Here is a 22,274-nt window from a genome sequence, read left to right as displayed (position 1 = left end):
CTAATTTTGAAAATCTTTCAACAAGCTACTCCACTATCTGAAAACCCAATCCTTTAGAAATATCCATATAATTTATTTTGCCAATGTATGTAATAGAAATATATCTAATAGATTGCCCTTTTGGGAGAAGCGGTTTAACACCTTTTTCATGATGGATGACTCTCCATTGAACATTGGGCCACATAACGGATACATCTAAAATGCCGGTGTAGGTTTTCTTACAGTCTTTTCAAATTATATATCAGCCGATTCTCTAAACATGGCAGGGTATCCTCCACCTTCATTACAGTCTTTCCTGTATTTCGTGTGGGAAACTTGTACTAGAAAATTGTTCTAATTGAGTTCTTAGGTACCCTGTTAGTTCCCAAACTGAAGGTAAATAAGAATACTAGTAGATGAAAAAGGGCTAGAGAATAGGGATTTTTAAAGTAATATTCTTAGAGGGAACACCATTTCTGAGCAACCAGAGGTGTGTTTAATTTGTTAGTTCAGTTGCCCTCTGAGAGAAGTGAATTTAAGTCCCTGAAATATAACACAGGAGAGAGAAACAAATGACTAGAAAGAGCTGGAATTGCTAAGGGGAATAGAAGGAATATCTAGAAATCTGATACTAGAAATTATAAGTGAAGATAAATCTGGAACGCTTTCCCGAGGAGAAATGATGTTATACAGTGCTAAAGAAAAAAAAAGAAAAAAAAGTCACCAGATTATCAGTTTGACTTTGACAGTGATGCCTTTCTTGAATCTTGCTGAAGTATATAGGCAATATTATTTAAGCAGGTCAGTACTTTTCTGTATCTGTATTTTAACAATAACGCCCTATTTTGCGACTTAAACCTCTTCGGGTTTAATTGGAGAAATCTGTGTGTGTAAAATGTTTGACTGTGTAAAGAATGAAATAAACTTGTGGGATTACCTGTAGAAAAATGTGACTGGAAAATGTATTGCACATGGGAAATATTTACATACAAACATCCATGATTTTTTTTTCATATCTACTTTCCCTAATTTGCACTGATAATCAGTGTTTTTCAAAATTCCTCTTGCACAGGTTAGGCTTAAACTGGAGAGTTAGTTTTTTAAAATTGTGTCCCAGTCTGGCTGTTGTGCTTCTTACTTCTGTGGAAGTTCAGGATCCACAGGAAATCTAAGCATGGGTTTTACAAACAAAAGCATATTAAGTGTGAAGCATAAAAGTTGGTGGAAATTTTTAATTTGTCTTCTCTCGCTGTTTGCCCTCATCTCCTTTATTTTATTACTTACCCATTACTTGCTTTACTGTTTGTTATTCCCAAACATTCACATTCCCTCTTAAAGTGCTGCTTGTTGGGTACAGCTCGGTTAACGGGCCTGAGAAATTAGAGTATAAATTCCTCAGCACTTGAACCTTTGGAAACTAAAAATACTGTGAAAAAGTGTGGTGTCTCTGAAGCCAGTTCTACCAGGGCAAGCTTGGTAGCACCCCAAAATGTCAGTCAACAGGGCTGTTGCCGAGAGGTAATTAGGAGCAATTAGTCGGGCTCCCCGCTGGGCATATCGCTATTGCCTTTCTCCTCTTTGCCCTTCCCGCTGCTGCCGCTGCAGGGCAGCGAGTTGTGGCAGTGATGGTTCCCCGGCAGAGAGTGTGTGTGAGTGTGCGTGTGGGCGCCTCGGCCCCCTCCCCGCCCCGCCGCATTGAGGAGGGAGGGACCGCGGCCCGCGGCCGTCTCCGCCGCCGTGCGGGGCCGGCGCTGTCCGTGGTGCTGAGCCGGGGGCCGGCGCTGTCCGTGGTGCTGAGCCCGGGGCTTCCGTGGTGCTGAGCCGGGGCCGTGCGCTGTCCGTGTGCGGAGCCCCGCGGAGCCGGGAGCTGTCCGAGGTGTCGCGCCGCCCGGGCGGCACCATGGTGTTCGCTCCAGGTAAGGGCAGCCGCTTCCCGAGCCCAGCAGGAAGGGCCCGGCCGTGCCGGAGAGCTGCTGAGGGGAGGGGTGGTGGGTGAGCCAGACATGCCAGCAGGCAGAGGCAGGTAGGTTCAAAGACAGTGGCTTAGTTGATGATGTGGTTAGCTGTGGAGCCAGAGCTGATGAGGGTCACCCCTGTGGTTCCCATCAGAAAGAGGAGCCTCCTATACCAGTATACAGGGGACTGCTTGTTGGACTGCACAGGAGGGTCCGGAAGGGGGATGTGGCCTTGGAGTAACTGGAGACTGTGTCCCCCTTGGCATCCACACCAGTGACTGCAGATGAGACAATCTGTGAAACTCGTAGAGATATTTTACAAATTTCTACTCCTCCCCCTCTCCCCCTCCCAAAATATTTTAATGGAAGAGAACAGAAAGTTTGTTCAGTGCAGTTTTTACTGGAACAATATTGAGGATTTCAGGAGGAGTTTATGCCTATTATGAGACCTTACTCTAAAAGGGTGAGGAATCTTTGCTGCATAGTATATATCAGCTAATCCATAGAAGAAAGGAAACAACAGAGAATCTGCACTGGATTTGGTACATTCTGCTTGGAAGTAGGCAGTTTGTTGTTCAGAAAGGCATGAGAGGCCCGGTAGCTCCAGGATATAGATGTGTAATTAAATGACTTGAAAATAACTTGTTTAAAGATGTATAACTCTCAGTAAAATAGTGGGTCAATAGAAAAGGAAGGTAAAAGCTGCAACTTGACAATTAATAACTACTAATACCTTTGTTTTGTAAACATAACTAGTTTTGTTGTCCTTGAATTTCTATATCCAGTCCATGAAAAGATAAGAATCCAAAAGCTTCATACTTTCATTAAGTCTTGGGATTAACTTTGCTAACTCAAAGGAGTGTCATTTTTTTGGAAAAAAAATCTCTTTTCAACAGTCTGAAGTTCATTTTTTCTCTTTAACTGCCCGATTACTGTCTAATTTGATATGTTCCCTTACATCCTCTTCTGAAACTAGGACCATGTTATTTATATTAATAGAACCAACCACAGCTTTTTGCAATACATCTTTCAGTCTTAGTGACTTTTCTGAACTTCCCTTATTTGTCAGACTGTTAGCATTAGACTGTACACATTTTTTAAATGCACTGTGGGAATTGAATACTGTAGTGAGAGATTATCTCTAAAATAATGAAAACATGCTTTTTTTTTTTTGCCTTTTTCCCCCAAAGGCTGACAAAGAACAGAAGCCAAATCTCATTAATAACTGAATGAATTATTCTTTTCACAGCTCTAATCCATAGAGGAAAAAATAATAAAATCTGTCCAAACCAGTTTTGTATAGTCATTCTTCTTCAATTCGCTTATACGTAAAGAAAAGTCATGGTTTCCTTGCAAATATTGCCATAAAATATGTAGGGTAAGTAAATAAAAATTTGTAAAAGAGATAATAAAGAAATCTCTTGTATTCAGACAGAGCAAGCCTGAGTAGATTCCAAATTTTTTATTGCTTTTCTTCCCTGCAAATCAGCCCTGACCTGGTATTATCTCATCTTCAGATATTAAAAAAAAAAAAAAAAAACCAAAAACAAAACAAAACAAAAAACCCCAAAAAAACCCAAACAAACCAAAATCAGGGGTTTATACATCTTTAGCATCTTCACAGTACCTAAGGTTATGTGATTTAAGAATACTGTAAATTTACTTAGAAACTGAGTTTCATTTCTTGAGTCAACTTTCTGATGTTATCTCATTGTGATGAATGACCTCGTTTTCTGTTCCATTTATTCGTTGGGGAAAGGAAGCAGAAGATATATCAAACTATAAATGGTTAGGGTCAGAATGATAAACTTATTTCCAGGATGGAGGTGGAAAAAAGAAAACAAAGCAACAACCAAGAGGAGACTCTCTTCTATTAAAAAACCCCAACAAAACCAAAAAACTAAAAGATTCTCATTTCTCTGAAGACAAAGATAAGATTTTGCATATGAATAAGATGATGCTTTTTTTCCTTAAGGTATTGGAAATGTTATTGCAGAGCACTGAATTAATGGACTATGTTTATAAATTCTTATGTAGAAGCAGATTACCACGTTTAAACAGACTTTTTAAAAAGTGAAGCCAACTGAGTACTCACTGAATAGATACTTTCATGTTAATCTTCAAATCCCTAAATCTTACAGCTACTATGTTAAAAAAAAAATGCAAAAAACCCCAAATCAAAACAAAACAAAAACAAAAAACAACACAACCCCACAAAAATAAACAAAACAAACAATTCCCCCAAATCCCTGGATATTACTGAGCTAGATAGATCCAAATTATTGCAAAAAGGTCAGTATTCTGTGTTCAAAATTGGACTTTGTAACTCATTTTAGACAGTGTATTGGTATTTGTAGGTAGGTAAAAAGGTATTCTTCATATGTGAACTTACTTCATTCCCACTTAATACTGAGTCTTTTCCAGAAAAAAGGAAGAGACGAGAGTACATTTTTCCTTACTTGGTTTAATCTGATCCGGGCTTCATTGCACAGTGTTCTACTGGTTGACTAATGATTTGCTGATTTATAGGAATTGCAGTCAAAATTCTGAGATGTTTGGTTATTCAGTGTTTCTGGAGAATTCACACGTTGTGCTGCCCTGACAGTGGGAGATGATCCATGTAATCGAAATGCACAGAAGTTACATATTGCAAGGGTTTGCTGCTTTACTTTTCCAGAACTGAACTGCTTTATGCCATCTGAGAAGTAAACAAAAAAAGGTGTTAGTTGTCATTGGATCTGAGGATGGAGTTATGTATAGGACTGCCATAGAGAAGCATGAAATGTCAAGGTTTGGATTACATCAAAAAGGCAACTCATCACTGGTAAATTGGCAGGTTTTCTCAGGAGATTTCTCTTAGATTTTCTTTAGAAGATAGTGTATTCCAGAATTTAAGAAAAAACAATGCCAAATTAGCCTATAAAATATTGATAATGATAAGTAGTTCCAAAGAGTAAATATCTGCCCTTATGAAGTAGGAAATGAAGAAGTATTAAAACATTTCTTTGTTCTAAAACATTAGCAAAAATTGAGAGTGCAGCAAGCTTTCTTCTGATAACACATAATTAGTTTAAAAGGTGTGATCACATCCAATATTGGCATTTATTAGATTTAATAATTTCAAATGTCACTAGTTAAACTACTTTGCAGACTTTCAGTTACTTTTTCAAAAATTTCCTTGGGTGTATTCCATGCTTACTTTCAATTCTGATTTTTTTTTTCCAGTGCAAGATAAAAATAATACTATTTGCTTCCTATTTGCCAATACAAGCACAATACCAAGGTATTTTTCATGCTCCCATGATTTTTTCTGATGCTATTTTGTATGAGTCACTTAAACACTTATGTCTTAGGCCTTTGCCCTTATGTGTATGTACTGATACAGCACAGCCATGGCCTGCATTTTTAAAATTAACTTAACCTGTTAAGGATATTTTGAGCTACCTAATGGGCTTTCTAAGCAACTCTCACTACAGTATAATTTCAGCGATTATTTTAGTATATTTTGAGAATTTTACTCTTACTCTGTAAAACCATAAATAAAATCACCAAATTATAAAGTCTTGTCATGGCAGGTCATCACTGTTTTATCCAGTACAAAACTGTGCATGGTTGAATAGGTTTGGATTTTTTTGGCTAAATAATGTATTTTAAAAAGGAATCAGGTTTGATCTGAATACATCAAGAAAGATTGGAACATTTACACTGACAGCTTGTTTCAGGTCAGAATACTCCCTTCCTTTAAGCTTTTACTTGCTTTGAATTGTGTGATTTCAACTTTTATGTGACTCTTATTTATCACTGTAATTTGAAGGATTTGTTTTACCTGACATTTTCTGCCTAAGTAGTAACTCACATGCTTTACTCATGACCCTGGAGTCCAAAAAGAACGAGGAAAGGTAGAACTAACTTTTGTATTAATATTTTTATGTTAAAAAAAAGTATGAACACAAAGTTCAAAGATATTAGGCTTTAGAGAAGTCAGAATATTCACTGTTCAGTGCCTTTTTCATGCAACAGCAACACCAGTAGCTTTTCAAGCAGCTTTTCAGCAGCACAGCTGTTCTTAACATTTTTAAGCTGGGAGCAGTGTAGCAGACTTGCGTAATGACACTGAAGATCAGAAGCGCATCCTGTACCAAATGTTTCAGGAATCTCATTAAACTTCAATTGAAGACATAGCAGCTGCACACTGAAACAGATGTGCTTACTGGTCTGAATAGTCCTGATCTTCTCTGGTGGAAGGGCTGGTATAGCAGCAACCTGTGGTCCTGCATAAAGTGAAAATGTGAAATTTCTTGATAGACTTTTTCTTTTTTTGATTACAGAGTTTCAGGTACTATGCAGATCCCTGTTCAAAATGCCCAGATCCAGACAATATGGAGGGACATGTCAATGAATGAAAAAATTCCTACCAATAACTTTACTATTTTGAAGGTAACCTGTTTGGGGATATCTCCAGTGTTTGTGTGGAGTGTAGTATTCTGTCAGTTATGAAGTGTCTTTGATCCATGAGAACAAGACAGGACACAGGCCTTATCCCCATCAGCTGCTGTGCTACATTCTGCTAATGCTCTAAGTTCTGCAGTCCTCACCAAAAAAAGTCCCTAATATAAGATGGACAAGTATCTACATGTGGAATTCTGACTCATTAGCTTAGTGCTGACAAAGTCCATTATGATGGACGTAGTTCAGAAGCTACAGACAAGACTATCTGCAGGCCTCAGGCAGTCTGATACAATGTTTTTCTTGTCCAGAATTTGTGATGGCTAGTAGTGAGTGTAGAGGCAGTTGCTGCCTGAAAGTATCTCAATTTATTTACAGCTAAGAGGTCTCAACAATAGGTTGAAATGTTTGCCACGTGGTAGGAAGAAGTTGTATGGGAGGAAATTTCTTATTCTTTTTTACTGAGGAAAAATTGTTACTTGTGCTGACCTCTCCCCAGCATCACATTGATCTTTCCCCTGGTGTGAAACTCCACTAGCAGATCTCATTAGTGAGGTAGGTGAAAGAAAGTTTGTTCATAGATATTCAGAAATGTGAGTAAATTAACAAGCTTAAAAAATAGTCAACAGTTCAAGGTGTAATCTTTCTTTAGAGTATGAATCAATATAGTGTTAAAACCAGGCACAGAATGTACTTTTAAAAATTATTTTTTAAAAGAACTGAAGGCTTAAACAAGTAAGGCTGGAACCTTTCACTTCTGTATCACTGTGTTGAAGCCTACTCAGGTTAGCAGGGAGAAGAATTCTTTTTTCACAGTGACAGTGTAGTGGCCTATATTGAAGGAGTTGTTCATAGTTGGGAGATGGTGATAATAAGGGATACAGCCATTATTATCATACTTACTGGCACTGTTTAATGAGCAGGAAGGTCAAAGTCAAGGTAGAAAGGGAATAAGTTACACTGACCTCTAAAATTTGTCCCTCCAAGTCATTATTCTTCTAGATGAATTGTTCTCTTGCACTTGTTATAGACATGAATAGTATGATTCCAATCTTAGAAGCTTTATCATGATAGTGGAAATAAATGCAATTACTGTAAAATACTGTGAAAGGTAGATTTATTCCTATACCTTCAATCTTTTCTATTAAACATTTTATTAAGGACATAATCCATTGTATTAAGTTTAAAAATACTAGGTTAGGCAAAAAATATTTACAGCAATGTGCTTATAATTTTTTTATAGGCTGTCTGAAATTTTCTGACTAGTTACCCATTTGTGTTGTGTTCTTTACATTTTAACTTGAAAGATCCTACAGAATTTTATGTCTTCACTGCTATCAACAGCAATTAAAAGCTGATCTCAATAGCCACACAATGCTTCAGATTCCTTTAGAATGCCTTGCCAGGGAAGTCAAGGCAGGTGAGCTCTGTGCTGTTGTCTGCACCTGTCTGTAGTTGTGTTATCAGAAGATGCTGTCTTCCTTCTTCAAGACAGTTTGAAATTTTCTGCCTGAAGAAGTAAATTGAACCGTATTCTACTCAGCTGTTTCTCTAATGGTAAGGCAAATGTAATCTCCTGTGGATTACTTGTGTTTGCTTCACTTTGTAGTATGCATATTTGATACAGTGACACTGTATTTTCCATCTTTGGATAATGAATCTACTCACAATTTATCAGTAAGGAGGGGTTGCTTATCCATTTCTACTTCTATAAATACTCACAGATTGACATTGCATTTTATCTTGAGGTAAGTTTTCTTAATAGAGCAGAAAATATTTCTCAGGGAAGACAGAGAATTGGTTCCAAGACTGGAACAGAGCTTGTCATGGCATCCCGTTGTAAAGAGAGATTCTGTCAAGATTACAGCTATGAAAAAAAAAGGTTTTACTATTTCAAGATGCCTTTTAGGTTTATATAATCTTTGATGCACTTTCTCTCATATACATAAAATCTTAGCCTCAATTAATATTAGCTGTATTTACAGCTTTGGTACTCCACTCACATTGTAAAATAAGCAGGAAAGTTGCTAATTTGGGGTTTTTTTATGGGGGCTTTGTTAAGTTTTTGTTTTCATTTTTTTCAAGCTAGAGGAAGGCTCTACTTCAGCTGAGGCTTACTCTAGACCATTTTTGATTTTGAGTTGTGTGGTATAAATTAAAATACACCTAAAATGTAGCAGGATGTTTTTACTGCTTTTCTAACTTTTGACAGGTTACATAACCTCTTCCCTATTTTCTTCATGTAAAAAAAAAATCCAGTTCAGATATAGCAAATTTTAATTAACTTGTAGGTAGATCTTTAAGATCAAAACCTACAAAAGATGACAGAAATATAAATGAAACAGCTAGCAAAATAAACATTTAGTAGTCGAATATACCTCCACTGAAGACTTGCCCTTCACTTATGCTGTACAATATTGGATACAAAAGTCTTCTAACACAAAAGCTAAGTGTTTCAGTGGGGATTTGTGGAAGTCCACTCATGAACTTTTTGGTAAAGATTCAGAAGACCTACATAAATGTTATCTAGCTTTCCATGCTTAATGTTTTCTTTCTTTGGATAGGAATTTCTGAGCACCTGAACAGTAGAAAATGGAAGGCAGAGGGAGCTGGATTATGAGTGGTGTCCCTCAGGGCTCTGTCTTGGTGCTCTTCAGTATCTTAATCAATGACACAGACAGTGGAATTGAGTGCATCCTGAGCAAGGTTGCAGGTGACATGAAGCTGAGCAGTGCAATTGGCACAACAGAAGGATTGCATGCCATCCAGAGGGATCTGGACAAACCTGAGAAGTAGGCCCACAAGAACCTTATAAAGTTCAACAAGTCCAAGTGCAAGGGGCTACACCTGGGTCAGGGCAATCCCAGACATGAGCACAGACTGGAAGAGGAACTCATCAAGAGCAGACGTGCCAAGAAGGACTTGGGTGTGCACATGGATGAGAGGCTGGACATGAGCTGGCAAAGTGTGCATGCAGCCCGGAAAGCCAATTGTATACTGAGCTGCATCAAAAGAAATGTGGCCAGCAGGTCAAGGGAGGTGATTCTGCCCCTCTACTCTGCTGTGGTGAGATCATACCTGGAGTGCTGCATCCAGTGCTGGAGTCCTTATTCCAAGAAGGACATAGACATGTTAGAGCAGGTTCAGAGAAGGGCAACAAAGATGATCAGAAGGCTGAAACACCTCTCCTGTGAAGACAGACTGATAGAGTTTGGGTTGTTCAGCCTCTGGAAGACTTTGGGGAGCTGTCGACTCCATAAAGGGGACTTATAAAAAAAGGGAGAGTGACTTTTCACATGGGCAGATAGTAATAAGATAAGGAGGAACAACTTTAAACTGAAAGAGTGAAGAATTAGATTAGATACTAAGAAGAAATTCTTCACTGTGAGGATGGATAGGCACTGGAACAGGTTGCCCAGATAAGTTGTGGGTGCCCCATGCAGGGAGTATGGAATTGGATGATCTTTAAGAGCCTTCTGACCCAAACCATTCTGTGATTCTGTGTTATGGGTCACCTTATCTGTGCATTTGTACCTCTCTCTCTATGGAAAAATCACAGGTATTAGTACAGAGAGGTTTCTTATTTCAATATTTGAAATGGTTTCCCCAAAGAAGTAGGGAAATTGTACAGATTGAGAGAATAAACATTTTTCACTAACTTTGAGGTAGCTGGTCCCAAATTCTCTTTAGGAAGCATCTTACTTTTAATACACTGAACTCTTGCCTAGGTGTTAAAAACCCTGATAAATTAATTTTAGTTTACAGTATTGGAATCAGAAATTTTCCTTCTGGAACCAAAATCTGAGTATCACACTTATGCGTTTTGGTGTGGCAGAATTGTCAGTGACTAACCCTTTGAACTACATTCAGTCTCAAGTCTGAGAAGACACAGTCCTTAACAAGTGAATTTATTGTTATGTGTAAAAAAAAGATATAGATTGAAGTGTATGATCTGAATATTAGTAATTTATGGCAAGAAATCTTACTAAAATATGTTGAAAAATACTTCAGAATAGATAATGTGTGTCTAGATCTCAATCTCTTACTCAAAAAAACAAAGAAAAAAGTCAAACCTAAACAACTTTGGAAATTTCTTATTGACTGGCATATTTCAAATAGTATGAAATAAATCACTGGAGTCTCCAAAAAGAGAACTTTCATATACCAAGCAAGCTAAAGAGGTTTTAAGAAATAGAAAAATTAGGTGGAGAGAAAGGATTACAAAAACTCAGTTGAGATATAGGTGGTCTGGATAAAAAGATGCAGTAAAGTATTACTGTGGAGATATTATTATGTCATTTGAGACAGTTTATCTGCGTTTCTGCTCTTCTTCTTTGCCCTTCTATTCATTCTGGATTTGTGTTCAGAGCAGGATTGTTCAAGCTTCATTCTTATATTTTATTTTGAAGAACAAAGTAGTCTGTGCTGGCTCCCTTCCTGATAGTTCCTCCTCCATGCTCATTGTGCAGCAGGAATTAGGGAGTGAGTTTAGGGCAGAAAATAAACCTTAACTGAACCATGACTTTTCTAGTGAAATTGTGTGTTACAGTCCCCTGCACACAGCAGGTTAAGGAATTGATAAAACTCAACGATCCTACATTAAAGTACTTTTAGCATTTCTGATATGTTCAGTGCCCTCCCTTCTTCTTCAAGGAATTACAGTAACTGAGTAATGCTTTCCAATACTTGAGAGCTGTCATTCAGGACCTCACCAGGCTGCATTTTAGAGCATGAGAAATGGTACTGGACAGAATTAACTCTGATGCAGTTAAGAATGCATTTGTTATTATGTTTAAAAAAATAATAAATTTACAACTTTGTTGTAGAATCTTTTCATGAAGTCTCTGAACTGGCATCATTACTGACATTGCGACTTCCACACTGCAGCCAATATCATGGAGATATGTTACTGCCTGATGCCACTGTGACGTTAAAGAAATTAACTTGGTTTCTTGTAGAAGAATATCAATATTGATTCCAAGAATGTTACTGCTAATTCTTGCAACATACACAGCTATATTATGTTATTACAAACTTGCCTGGTTCTGAAAGTTTTTAAAATATCTACAGCTTATAAAGACAATTTATTAATAACATGCAACCTTTTTCCATAAATTCAGCTCCCCTACATCCACACTGGACCTTTTGATGAAGTCTGATCATCACAGTCTTGCTTACTTGTACTGTATTTCCCTTTAAAAATTTTATTAGTATTGTCAGTTGGATTATAAAAATTGCAATAGCAATTTTCAATATAATTGAAATAGGTTTTCCAGATATCAATATTTGTGTTGAATTATTATTAATTGTTATTAATAATGGAAAAAATAATTCTAATGTTGTAGTGCTGCAGAAAATAGTATCATGGTTAATTATTGCAATTCAAAGGAATATATTGATAAAACTAATAGTACATTTTCTTATTAAAGGCCATACCTGCATAATCTCATGTGAGAATGAAGAAAAAAATATTTACTTCTTGGCTTTTTCAGCTTCAGAATTCCTGCATAAATTAAAATTGTAGCTAACAGGGTAATACATTATGGGTATTTCTGACTTCTAAATTGATCAGAAGTTTGCTTAGAGGAATGTGATTTTTATTCTTAATTATAGATACAGTTAAGCTCAAAGCTGTTTACATAAACAAAAAGTTCTTGTTTCCAGAAGACTGATGTTAGTGGCATCCATTTGCTGGAATTAAACTGCATTTGTTATTCCTGTGAAGCAAAACATAAACTTCTGACCTCTGATGCATGGCCCTTGAGATTCACGGAACCTGTCATATAAGCCAAGCTGATCTTTTCAAACGCAATGTTAGTATTGTTCCTCAAGACAGAATGAGATGTAACCTGCAGGAAGACAATATGAGCTGCATAAATGTCACAAGCTTTCAGGAAAGGTGAATTAAAATTAAAGGCATTATTTTTCTCTGTGGAAAAACTGTACTCTCATACAGGCAAAGAAGCAAAAGGGGTAACTGATGGACAGTAGAAGTTTCCTGAGACTGCATTATCATTCATGGTCATACATGTTCATGTATAACTAATGTATTCTCAAAAAGTATGGGATAAATTATTTCTACTCCATGTTCTCCAAGGGCTGAAAGTTCCTTCCTACCACAGCTCAGTCACCATTTAGCTTCTACTCTCTTTGCTTTTGAGAAATATTGCTGCTTCTTCCTAAATCACCTATTGTGCTCCCAACTGAGAGGTGTCTCATTCCGCTCAGTTTACTGCCAGCATTAGTGGATCTGGGATGGACTTGCATCTTTGCAAGATCATGCCTGTGGTAGTTTAGTTTCATGATAGTATTCCAAACAATCCTATGGAAAGCTCCAGTAGAGAACTTAGATGCTGATTCAAACAAATTATCTGTTGCTGAATGTTACTTAGTAGGAGTGTTTATAAGGCATAATAAATTTGTAGCAAGCTCAAAGGGAAAAGCCACAGGGGATATCACCAGAAAGCGTAGGAGACTACTTTGATTGCAGTCTGGAAAGGAAATGATTAGGGATACTTTAAAGAAAGTCAAGTGTATAAATTAGAAAAGGCTCATGAGCAACCAGACTGGAGTTCTTAAACATTTTATTTGCTAAATGCTTTTTCTCTGTTTAACATATATGCTTTTCTAGGGGTATTCCATGGTCCAGAAACATCACAGAGGATATAAAGTCTCCCACACAAGTTGTTTTTGGACTTAAACTAATATTAATGCTATTAATTGAAATGAATACTTGGAATTTACTTCAAATACTTTTATTCTTTTTCCAAACTGATAGCATTTTTTCCTTCATGGGGAACATCCTCAAGGGAGCTAAGGGAATTTCAAGACACTGATATATGGTGCAAGTTTCAGATGGAAGTGGAATAAGTGACTGATTCCTGCAGTCCAAGATTTTGAGGGGTTTGGATCTCTCAAACTATAGATTGCAGAACCAGACTGGAGCTTGAAAGTTAATTTTCAACTGCTGTGTTAGTTGGCATAAAATTTACCAAGTGAAAGATAAGGTAATAAAAGCATGCTCAAGAGACTTCGTCATGTGTTAATGATAAAATTGCTGGTTTGCATTTAACATCGTCTAACCTGCACATTTCAGTTCTCTTTTTACAGAATTGGGGTGCTGGCTTCCTATATATCAGGTGAGCATCCAAAGATAGAGAGTAATTAGAAGAGAGTTTCTGACATCAAGAGAAAAAAAGTAGTCTTTAGACAAAGATGACTAATAGGCAGAATGCTGTTTCTGATATCCTTCAAGGTTTACTCAGCAGTTACTTCAAGTGACCTATTTGTCATGGAATTTTCACTTTACTAGTTATTCTACAAATCCTAAAAAAAATCATAGATAAAAATTAATTGTCTCAGTAACTTATTTTGATTGGATAAACACCAAATACTTAGACAGCAGGAGTGATGTCTCTGTTCAACCTGATTGAAAATACGCAGCTATTAAAATGCCTGAATAATTCTATCGGCAGTCAAATTTCTGCTTTGATGTCCACTGCAGTCTGTATTTCAGAAAGGTGGAGATAGATATGTTTCAGCTCAGCCCCTTTGGGATTCTTGCATGAATCATCTCTTCTTTCCTTAGTCAATCCCTTTCTTCTTTCTTAGAGTAGGTCCATCATATCAATAAATAAATTAGCTTCTCAGAAAACAGCTAGCTAAGTGATTTCCTTGAAGTAAGTAATTGGAAGAAGAGAATGTAGTGGGAATGCTCTTCAAGAAATGGCTGTTCACGCCTTCAGGAAGTGGAAAAGTTGGAGTTTATGGCAGCTTAACTAGCTAGAATCACAGGGATGCAGCAGGTTTGTGGTTGGAAGGGACCTCTGGAGGTCATCGTGTCAAACTCCCACTCAAGCCGGGTAATATAGAACCATTTGTCCAGTATCAAGTCCAGTTGGGTCAGCTGTAATTAACACCACACACCCAGAGGTGCTGAATGTTTAGGTCTGGCTGCTTGACATGTCTGGATTCTTTTTGGCACTCCAGTCCCTGCACATAATGGTCCCAATACAGACTCAGATCTCTACAAAATGTCGGATGTGCCTCTCAAAAATAACTTGCTTTCTAATTTAGATCATCAGCATAAGGTGGTCTCATTGATCACATCACCCCAGCCAACATCTTTGGCTCGCTCTGTATCCAAAGTCAATTAGCTATTGTTATCTAGGTTGCTATCACCCTAAAAGTTACACAAATATAAATTGAGTTTGTTTGAGCTGCCTTATTTCCTTTCTGTGCATACCTAAACTCTCAGAGGCAGGGCAGAAGTAGTCCAGAGGTTTTGGGTTCTTTCTTCTTGGTTTTGTCAGCAAATAAAAGAATCATCTAATGACTTAGAGCTGGGCAGACTTAATATACATCTCATTTATCTGGGTGGTGCTTTCAGATGGGTTTGCTCCAAAATAAACAACTAGAATACTCAGGTAGAAATTCACTGGAAAACTGACCTTTTTTCAGCTGGGTATTGCTATGGATGGCCTTCCTCATGTAAGAATATTGAAAAATATTTAAAATTCAGATTTTGTATATTAAGTGGCAAGGACCAAATAAATAATGAAGCATCCCTAAAGAAAGAGAACTGAGTAATTTTCAACAGCAATGTACTTAATGACCATGTTTTCAGTGATAAATTCTGGGGGTTTATGGTTTTTGGGGTTGGCAAATTTTTCACATTTCATGTAAGTTCATAGTCCATTCCAACGTACTCATCTGTATTTATAATTTCATATTTACCTATGCTTTTGTTAATACATTATCTTCTGATAAAATCAGCTGAGTTGACTGATCAACTGAGGAAGAAGACTAATTTGTTGTGTAATAAAACGTGAGCTCATATTTGAGTAATAAAGAAGTAACTGTACTTCACTCTTAAATAACATTGAATTTTATCCAAAAAATCACTGTTTCAAGTGCTAAGGAGTGGGAAAAATTGAATCGGGGAAGCTGATTGTGCCTAGAATTCAAGTGATTCCTTTCAGTCAGCTTTTCCAGTTTAAAACATGTTTTCTAAGTTTTCATGTTTTTTAACATCTTATCTGTAGACACCACTTTGTCATCTCAGTACAGGTGCAGAGGTTTTTTAAAAATTTTTGAGTTTCAATAGAATTAAACATTTGTATTTTGCTTTTAGCCAAAACCTGTATAATGTGGTAAAAATATGTATATGTTTTTAAGTTCTTTAAAAGAAATGTGGGAAATAATGAATTAGTCCTTTGTCATAGAGTAAGCTTTGATCATTTTGCAACTGGTTGTTTGGGGCTCACAGAACAGTTTCAGCCAGAAAGAACCTTAGAGGATCATCTAGTCCAACCCTTCTGCCATGGTCAGGGACATCTTTCATTACAGCAGGTTGCTCAAAGTCCCATCCAACCGAATCTTGAACGTTTTCAGAGATGAGACATCCACAACTGCTCTGGGAAGCCTGTTCCCAGGGTCTCACTATGTTTATTTCTTTTTACCTGCCATGGTAAAATGTCTCCAGCTTTTTTGTAAGTCCCTTTTATACATTGAAAGGCCACAATAAGGTCTCTTTGGAGCCTTGTCTTTTCCAGGCTGAAACCCCCCAGGTCTCACAGTCTGTCTTCATAGGACAGGCTTCATGGCTCTCCTCTGGGAGAGCTCCAAAAGGTCCATGTCTTTACAGTGCTGAGGACTCAAGATGGAGTCAATACTCCAGGCTCTCATGGAGAGCAGAGTAGAATCACCTCCCTTGTCTCGCTGGCCAAGCTCTTTTTGTGTAGACCACCATACAACTGACTTTCTTGGCTGCAAGCAGACATAGCCATGTCTGCTTTTTGTCTACTAGTATCCCAAAGTCCTTCTCCACAAAGCTGCTCATAGTAAATTCACTACCCAGTCTGCACAGATTTCACACATTGCCTTGACTCAGGTACAGGACTCAAGCTTATCACACCTTAGTAGTATATTCCTTAAGGAAACAAGTGATTTTCTTGTTTCTATTTTTAGTTTCCTTGAAAAAAAATCTGAAAGAACATTGGGAATTTATCACAATTCCAGACCTCTCATAAAAGCAACTGATCTTTAAGTCACTCTGATTTTTCTCAGGACATAATTCTTAATATATGTCATTTAAAAAGACTGAAAAATACAAATACTGTTTAAGGAAATACTTGAGCATATCAGTCATTTAGGAAAGAACTGAGATGAGTGTCTTTAAAACCTTTAAAATGAAATCTAGTGATGTAAATAAGCACCTAGCCTAAGCATTTCAATTATCAACTGAGTTCCTAAATGCCAATAATTGTACATCACGTTAATTCAGAATACATTTTTTTAGGATGATAACTTTGAATATTACAGAGCATTTTTATTGTCCAAATTGATATTTCTGTTAGGAGTCAAAATACTTCCTGTTATGACCCACTCCTGGGAAAGGGGATGGGGGTAACCTAGGTTGTTATCAATAATTCCCTTGGGGTGGATTAAAGTGAAACGACACTATATAATTGGTGTTTATTTTAAAAATTCCGTATAATGTGACATTGAAAATAACCTGGGGGTGGCAGTGGAGGGAGCGGGGGGGGGGATGCATAGGGGGAAGTAAGACAGGAGAAGAGTTCAGGACAGCAAGGGAAAAGAACAATTCCATTTAGGGGGAAGAAAGACAGAAGAAGAGTTCAGGACAGCAAGGGAAAAGAACAATTCCGTTTAGGGGGAAGACAGGAGAAGAGTCCAGGAGAGCAAAAAAAGCGTAGAGGGGAGAAAGACAGGGGAAGAGTTCAGGACAGCAAGGGAAAAGAAAAGATGAGAATGAAAAGGTTCACATATTCACTGCCCAGGGATCCAGCATTGCATCTCAGCAGTCCTGCAGGCCATGGTCTCCATCTGCAGGCAGTGGGGGCGAGGAACAGAATCCCCCAAAACCCCAAAGTCACCAGTCCATATATATACCCTCAGCATGCCTTTTGCACCTCCCCCGAGGCAGGGGGTTGTTTTCCATGAAGTAACGTCACCAGCTGGCTTTGAACCCCCAATATTCGCCGGGCTCATGTGGAGGGCAGGGTAACTGCTCTTCTTGCCTCTTCAGGGCTTCACACTTTTAGAGGGATGGGCCCCACCTGCCCATCAAGTGTATAATGCAAAAGTGAAAAGCCTGCAAAATCTCTTAGAATTCATAAATAATTAACCATTTCAGTCTCTGACACTTCCAAAGAGAAATCTCTCAGCATAACCACTCTTTTTCCTTACCAAATTTCAGCAGTCACACTACATTACTTCTTTGTTCTCCAGGTTTAACTTTCTGGCAAAACAAGGAAGTTTTACTTCAGAAATATGTTTTTGTCAGGTTGCTATAGAAAATGTTTTCTGCTTTACCTATAGCAATCTGAGCCTTTTTTAATGTTCTGCAGATATTTTTGAAAGTCTAGCTAAGGATTAATGAACTGCACTTAACAAAACCTTGAATTCAGCTGGAATTTTATGGATGAGGGCTTTTAATCTGAAGTAAAAATAAACAGAAATGTTAATGAAATAGGTTTTTTCTCTATGGTGGTGAAGGAGTACATGTCAGGCTTGCAAAATGAAGTCCAATTCCCTGTCCAGAAGCACTGCTGAAATCAAAAAGGATGTGATTCACAGCTGCATGGGAAAACCCTCCTTTCCTATCTTACTGCAAAATGCATCTGTGCTTGTTTCAGCTGTGAAGTTACAGTTGTACCCAGAGCTGGGAAGTGGGTAACTGAGCTGTATGACTCCAAGTCACTCCTTTCACTCAGTTCTGTAGCAACGAGCACTCAGAGGCACTTTCCACCCTAATTCATAATCTGTATTGGCAGGTTTCCTATGTAATAAACTGTCCCCAAGCAGTCTGTGGTTTGTTTGGCTTGCCTTTTGGTTTTTTCACCCTCCTCTTTTTCTATCCATGTTTTCACAGAGTAGTCCTAAGGTCTTAGTTCCCTTTCTTTCTTGTTTGGCTCTGGCAGGTGAGAAGCCAGGGACGGAGCAAGATGAAGTTAAGCTGCAGAACGCCAGCAAGCAGATTGTGCAGACTGCTATCCTCCGAGCAGTGCAGCAAGTTTCCCAGGAGAGCCAGCAAAAGGAGAAGCGAAGAAACAGCGGTACAAGCCTCCAGCTAGAAAGAGGAAAACTAACCAAGAAGCATGAAAAGAAGTAAAGAGCAGATTGGTTTTTTCAGTCCTCCAGTCTGCAGTGTTTTCGGCCTTCTTCTTAGTATCAGCTGTATTGCTAGTGCAATGCTACTGTTGTAAAGCAAACCAAAGTATTATCACACCTAGACATAGGTTAAAACTGCAATAGTCCTCAGCTGAGAAATATTAAGTGCATTAGATTAATAATTCCATATTTATGCAGTGCCTCTTAACAGAAACGGTAACCATAGTTATAAAAGCAGTTTCAAGCACAAGCTCTTATGATATGAGCTTATTCTCAAAAGCTTGTCTTCAGTGCACTTTCATGTTAAGTTCTGCGTGCAACATTTTTGTCAATTCAGCTGGACAGACTCTTCTTTGAGTGACTGGGTTCACTGAAGCTGTCTTCACTGAAGAAAGAGTTTACTGTTGAGTGTAGCAGAATGCTTTCTGACTCCCTTGAAGCATGGGTTCATACTTGGCTTTGGTTAGACATGAGCTGTGTGAAATGGCAGTATAACGTAGATTTGGTAAGTTCTGTGAACCAATTTCATTTTTCAGCTTCGAACAAAGAAGTAATCCATTTAGACTGCAAAGACTGTGATCTGTGACTGTGATCACATACCTGGGATCTCTGTCTTTTTTTTTAGGGAAGTTAAAATAAGTACTGAAGTTTTAGTCTACTTATTTGAAATACTTTTGCACTTCTGCATAAAAATCACTTGTGCCTCAACTATTCCTTTTGATTTTCTTGATATTGAAAGAAGAGAAACTGATGTGATGATAAGGAGTTTGCCAGCAATTCCTTCAGTTTTGCAGCTTTGCTGGGGCTTGAGCTATAGAAAGTGAAGACTGGAGCGTCTTAAAAAAGGGTTTGAATTTATTTATGTCTTGAAGGATGAGAATTTACTGTCTAAATTCTGTTATGGTAGATATTTCTCACCTGCTGGATGTAAAGTGACTTTAGATACTTGCAATTGTTGTATAGATTCACCTTGAACAGCACTGCATTAAGCTGGTAATACAGTGCAATATATATCTAAGAAAATCCATGATATTTCTGAAAATACAAATTAAATAATTATGCCCTTCACTTTTATGCTCCCTTTCTGCATTAATGGTTGTGTTACTACACATCTGAAATGAATAACAGTATATTTAATTCCAGAAATGTGTTGTAGCTCTGTTTCAACTGAATTCCTGTAGTAATAATAATTAGTAACACACCTAGAAATATAGAGAAGCAGATGGTTTGCAAAACATTCTGAATTGCTTTTCTACTCAGCTAGATTATTCTCAGAGACTGTAGGTTAAGTAATTGGCTATTACTTACTGTGTCCTCTTGCTTGTGTTAAACAGTTTTGGGATTCCTCATGACCAGAGGCTTAGCCATGAATAACCACATACTGTGATATTAAGTCTTTGAAATCCAAATCATCTGATAATGAAAACTGACTTGGATTGCAAGTACACAGTTTACTTTTTCAGCCAAGCAAACTTTGAAAGGTGAAAGTGATTGGGTCTTGAGACATGTGTTTGTTGTAATAGTAATTTTATTACCACAAGGTTTTTCATCAGTTCACCTTTAGTTGGGAGATAACTCTTTTTCTAAATACTCTGCATCTTTGCTTTCTGAGAACCTAAGTAAAGTGATCATAAGTAAAGGTTCAGTTCTGAGGCTGATGAGCATGCAAATCCGGTGGATGAGAGAGAACAAACCTTTTGAAGAGACTCTGCGGTGCAAAATGGTGTTCGCCATGAGCTCACCTGCAATGCTGCAGGAGGGAGAGTTACAGAACATTTCCATTTCTTTGAAATTATTTTACTCTTTTAATGCTTTTTATCCCTGTAAATTTGAAATGTTTGTGTTGGGGTTTTTTTTACGTTCATGGTAATTATGTTAGTAGTCTTCATGTAATTTTGAAACTTGTTTGTATGTCTTATTTTTTTAATTAATCATTTTAGAGAAAGGATAATTTCAAAAGCCAATGAGTCTAGGCTTTTGCCATTGCTTTATATGACCCTATTCAACTCCTGCTCCTTCTTCTCCTCCTGTAATACACTTATAACAATATTCCTTTACTGTCCTAGTCCTTTCAGAGACAGTATTACTCAACCATTTAATACTCATGTCCATCACTGTCAGAATGCCGATGCCATTAGAAGTCTAATATCTTGGAAAATTAAAAATGATGTGAAATTGAACAATTGAAGAAGTTTTCTACAGTCTCCTATTGTGGACAAACAAATATTACAGCCTAAATAGTGCAGTTTTCCAAATGTGTCTCCAGGGTACAGTACACATCCTTAAGTTACAGTATGCACTTAGTATCTCCTATTGACAGAGGATGGTCACATACTACTTACATCCAGAATATGTAATTGAGGTTTGTACCATGTCTGAGAAAACTGCACAAAATAAAACTGTACCCTTGGCTTGTTATATGCTTACTACACGATGAAAATGGGTATTTTTGGTATCTTCACTGACAGATTATATTTTCTGGAGAAAATAGAGACCATAGAAATTATTACAGATGTGATGTAGGTCTTCCTACAAAAACAAGAACTCCTAAATAAACTCTTAGTACCTTACATGTCTCTGATTTCTCTTGTCAGAAGAGGGAAAGCAATTTTCAGATTCACTAGATAATCTCATGGAGCAAACTGTGCTTGGGAGTTTTGTAGTAACAAATGTGTTATTCAGCACAGTAATTCATATGTTAGAAGTACAAGACAATCAAAATGATATCTATAGGTATTTAAAACAAACTCACCACCTTTTAGCACTTATATTGATAAGTAGAGGGTTGTACAAATATGTGAAATTGTATTTATCACAACTCCAAAACAACAGAAGAATCATCTGTGGCTATCCTGCACTACATTTGCTACGTTTTCATTCTGGTGGATTATCACAATTTTATTATCATACTTGTGCTATTCTTTGTAAGGTTGACCAAGCAGCAATGCTTGAATGGAAATTCACATGGCCACAGCAGGATGTTGTAAGAGATTACTAAATGCCACTGTACATCAAGTTTTTGGTTCTGTGTGGTTACACTGGAAACCCCTGCTCTGAAATAAACAAAACCAACAACTGTGACTTGGAAACAGCCATATTAATTTTATCATCTCAGAAAATAAAAGCATTCTGTGACAATGTTATATTTAAGAGTTGCGAATTCTTGAATATTTATTCAATAGCAAACAACCACCTAAAAATCTTACTGCCTCTGCTCATGTTGTGTCTGATTATTTTGGGTTTTGGTGACAATTTTTGTGTGTCTCAGAATGTAGTATGTCTACAATGGTAAGTATATAAAATCACTGTGTAACTATTCTCCATATGACTACTATGGTGCAGTTGTTTACATGTGTGCTAATGTCAAATATAGGGGTTAATGAGTCATTACTGAAGGCTTTACTAAGAAAAAGTTTAATTTCAATTAGGGCAAAAGATAAGGGAAAGTAGAATAAATTCTTGAACATATGTGAGATTCACCCTAAGTCTCTTGGTTAACCACTCAGGTCTGAAAAGAAATTAAATTAATGAAAACCTGATTCTTGACATAAGCTATTTTCTCTCAATGGGTTCCTGCAACACGGGGATGAAGTTATTGAAAGAGTTTGTGGGAGTGAGGAGGAAAATCCAAGCTGTTCATAAATGTCTTCTTCACCTGACACTCACTAAGGACTGAGTAGAGGTACTCGTGGAGACTGGTTTCTAGTGGATGGGGTTTCTCATCATAGGCTTTTGGTGTCTCATGATAAGCTGTGACAG

At 37.5% G+C, this 22,274-nt stretch overlaps 1 protein-coding gene across 1 annotated transcript; it reads left to right on the top strand.

Moving 5' to 3' along the window:
- The first annotated feature begins 1,777 nt into the window (after positions 1–1,777).
- Positions 1,778–21,602, top strand: AKAIN1 (A-kinase anchor inhibitor 1). The gene is made up of 2 exons (XM_071553130.1): positions 1,778–1,895; positions 18,326–21,602. Exons 1-2 carry the CDS (start codon positions 1,880–1,882, stop codon positions 18,514–18,516), a joined length of 207 nt encoding a protein of 68 aa, XP_071409231.1. The 5' UTR covers positions 1,778–1,879; the 3' UTR covers positions 18,517–21,602.
- The last annotated feature ends 672 nt before the right edge of the window (positions 21,603–22,274 follow it).

Source organism: Pithys albifrons, chromosome 4, assembly GCF_047495875.1.
Source record: "Pithys albifrons albifrons isolate INPA30051 chromosome 4, PitAlb_v1, whole genome shotgun sequence".
Taxonomy (NCBI): domain Eukaryota; kingdom Metazoa; phylum Chordata; class Aves; order Passeriformes; family Thamnophilidae; genus Pithys; species Pithys albifrons.
This window is presented reverse-complemented; position numbering and strand designations above follow the sequence as displayed.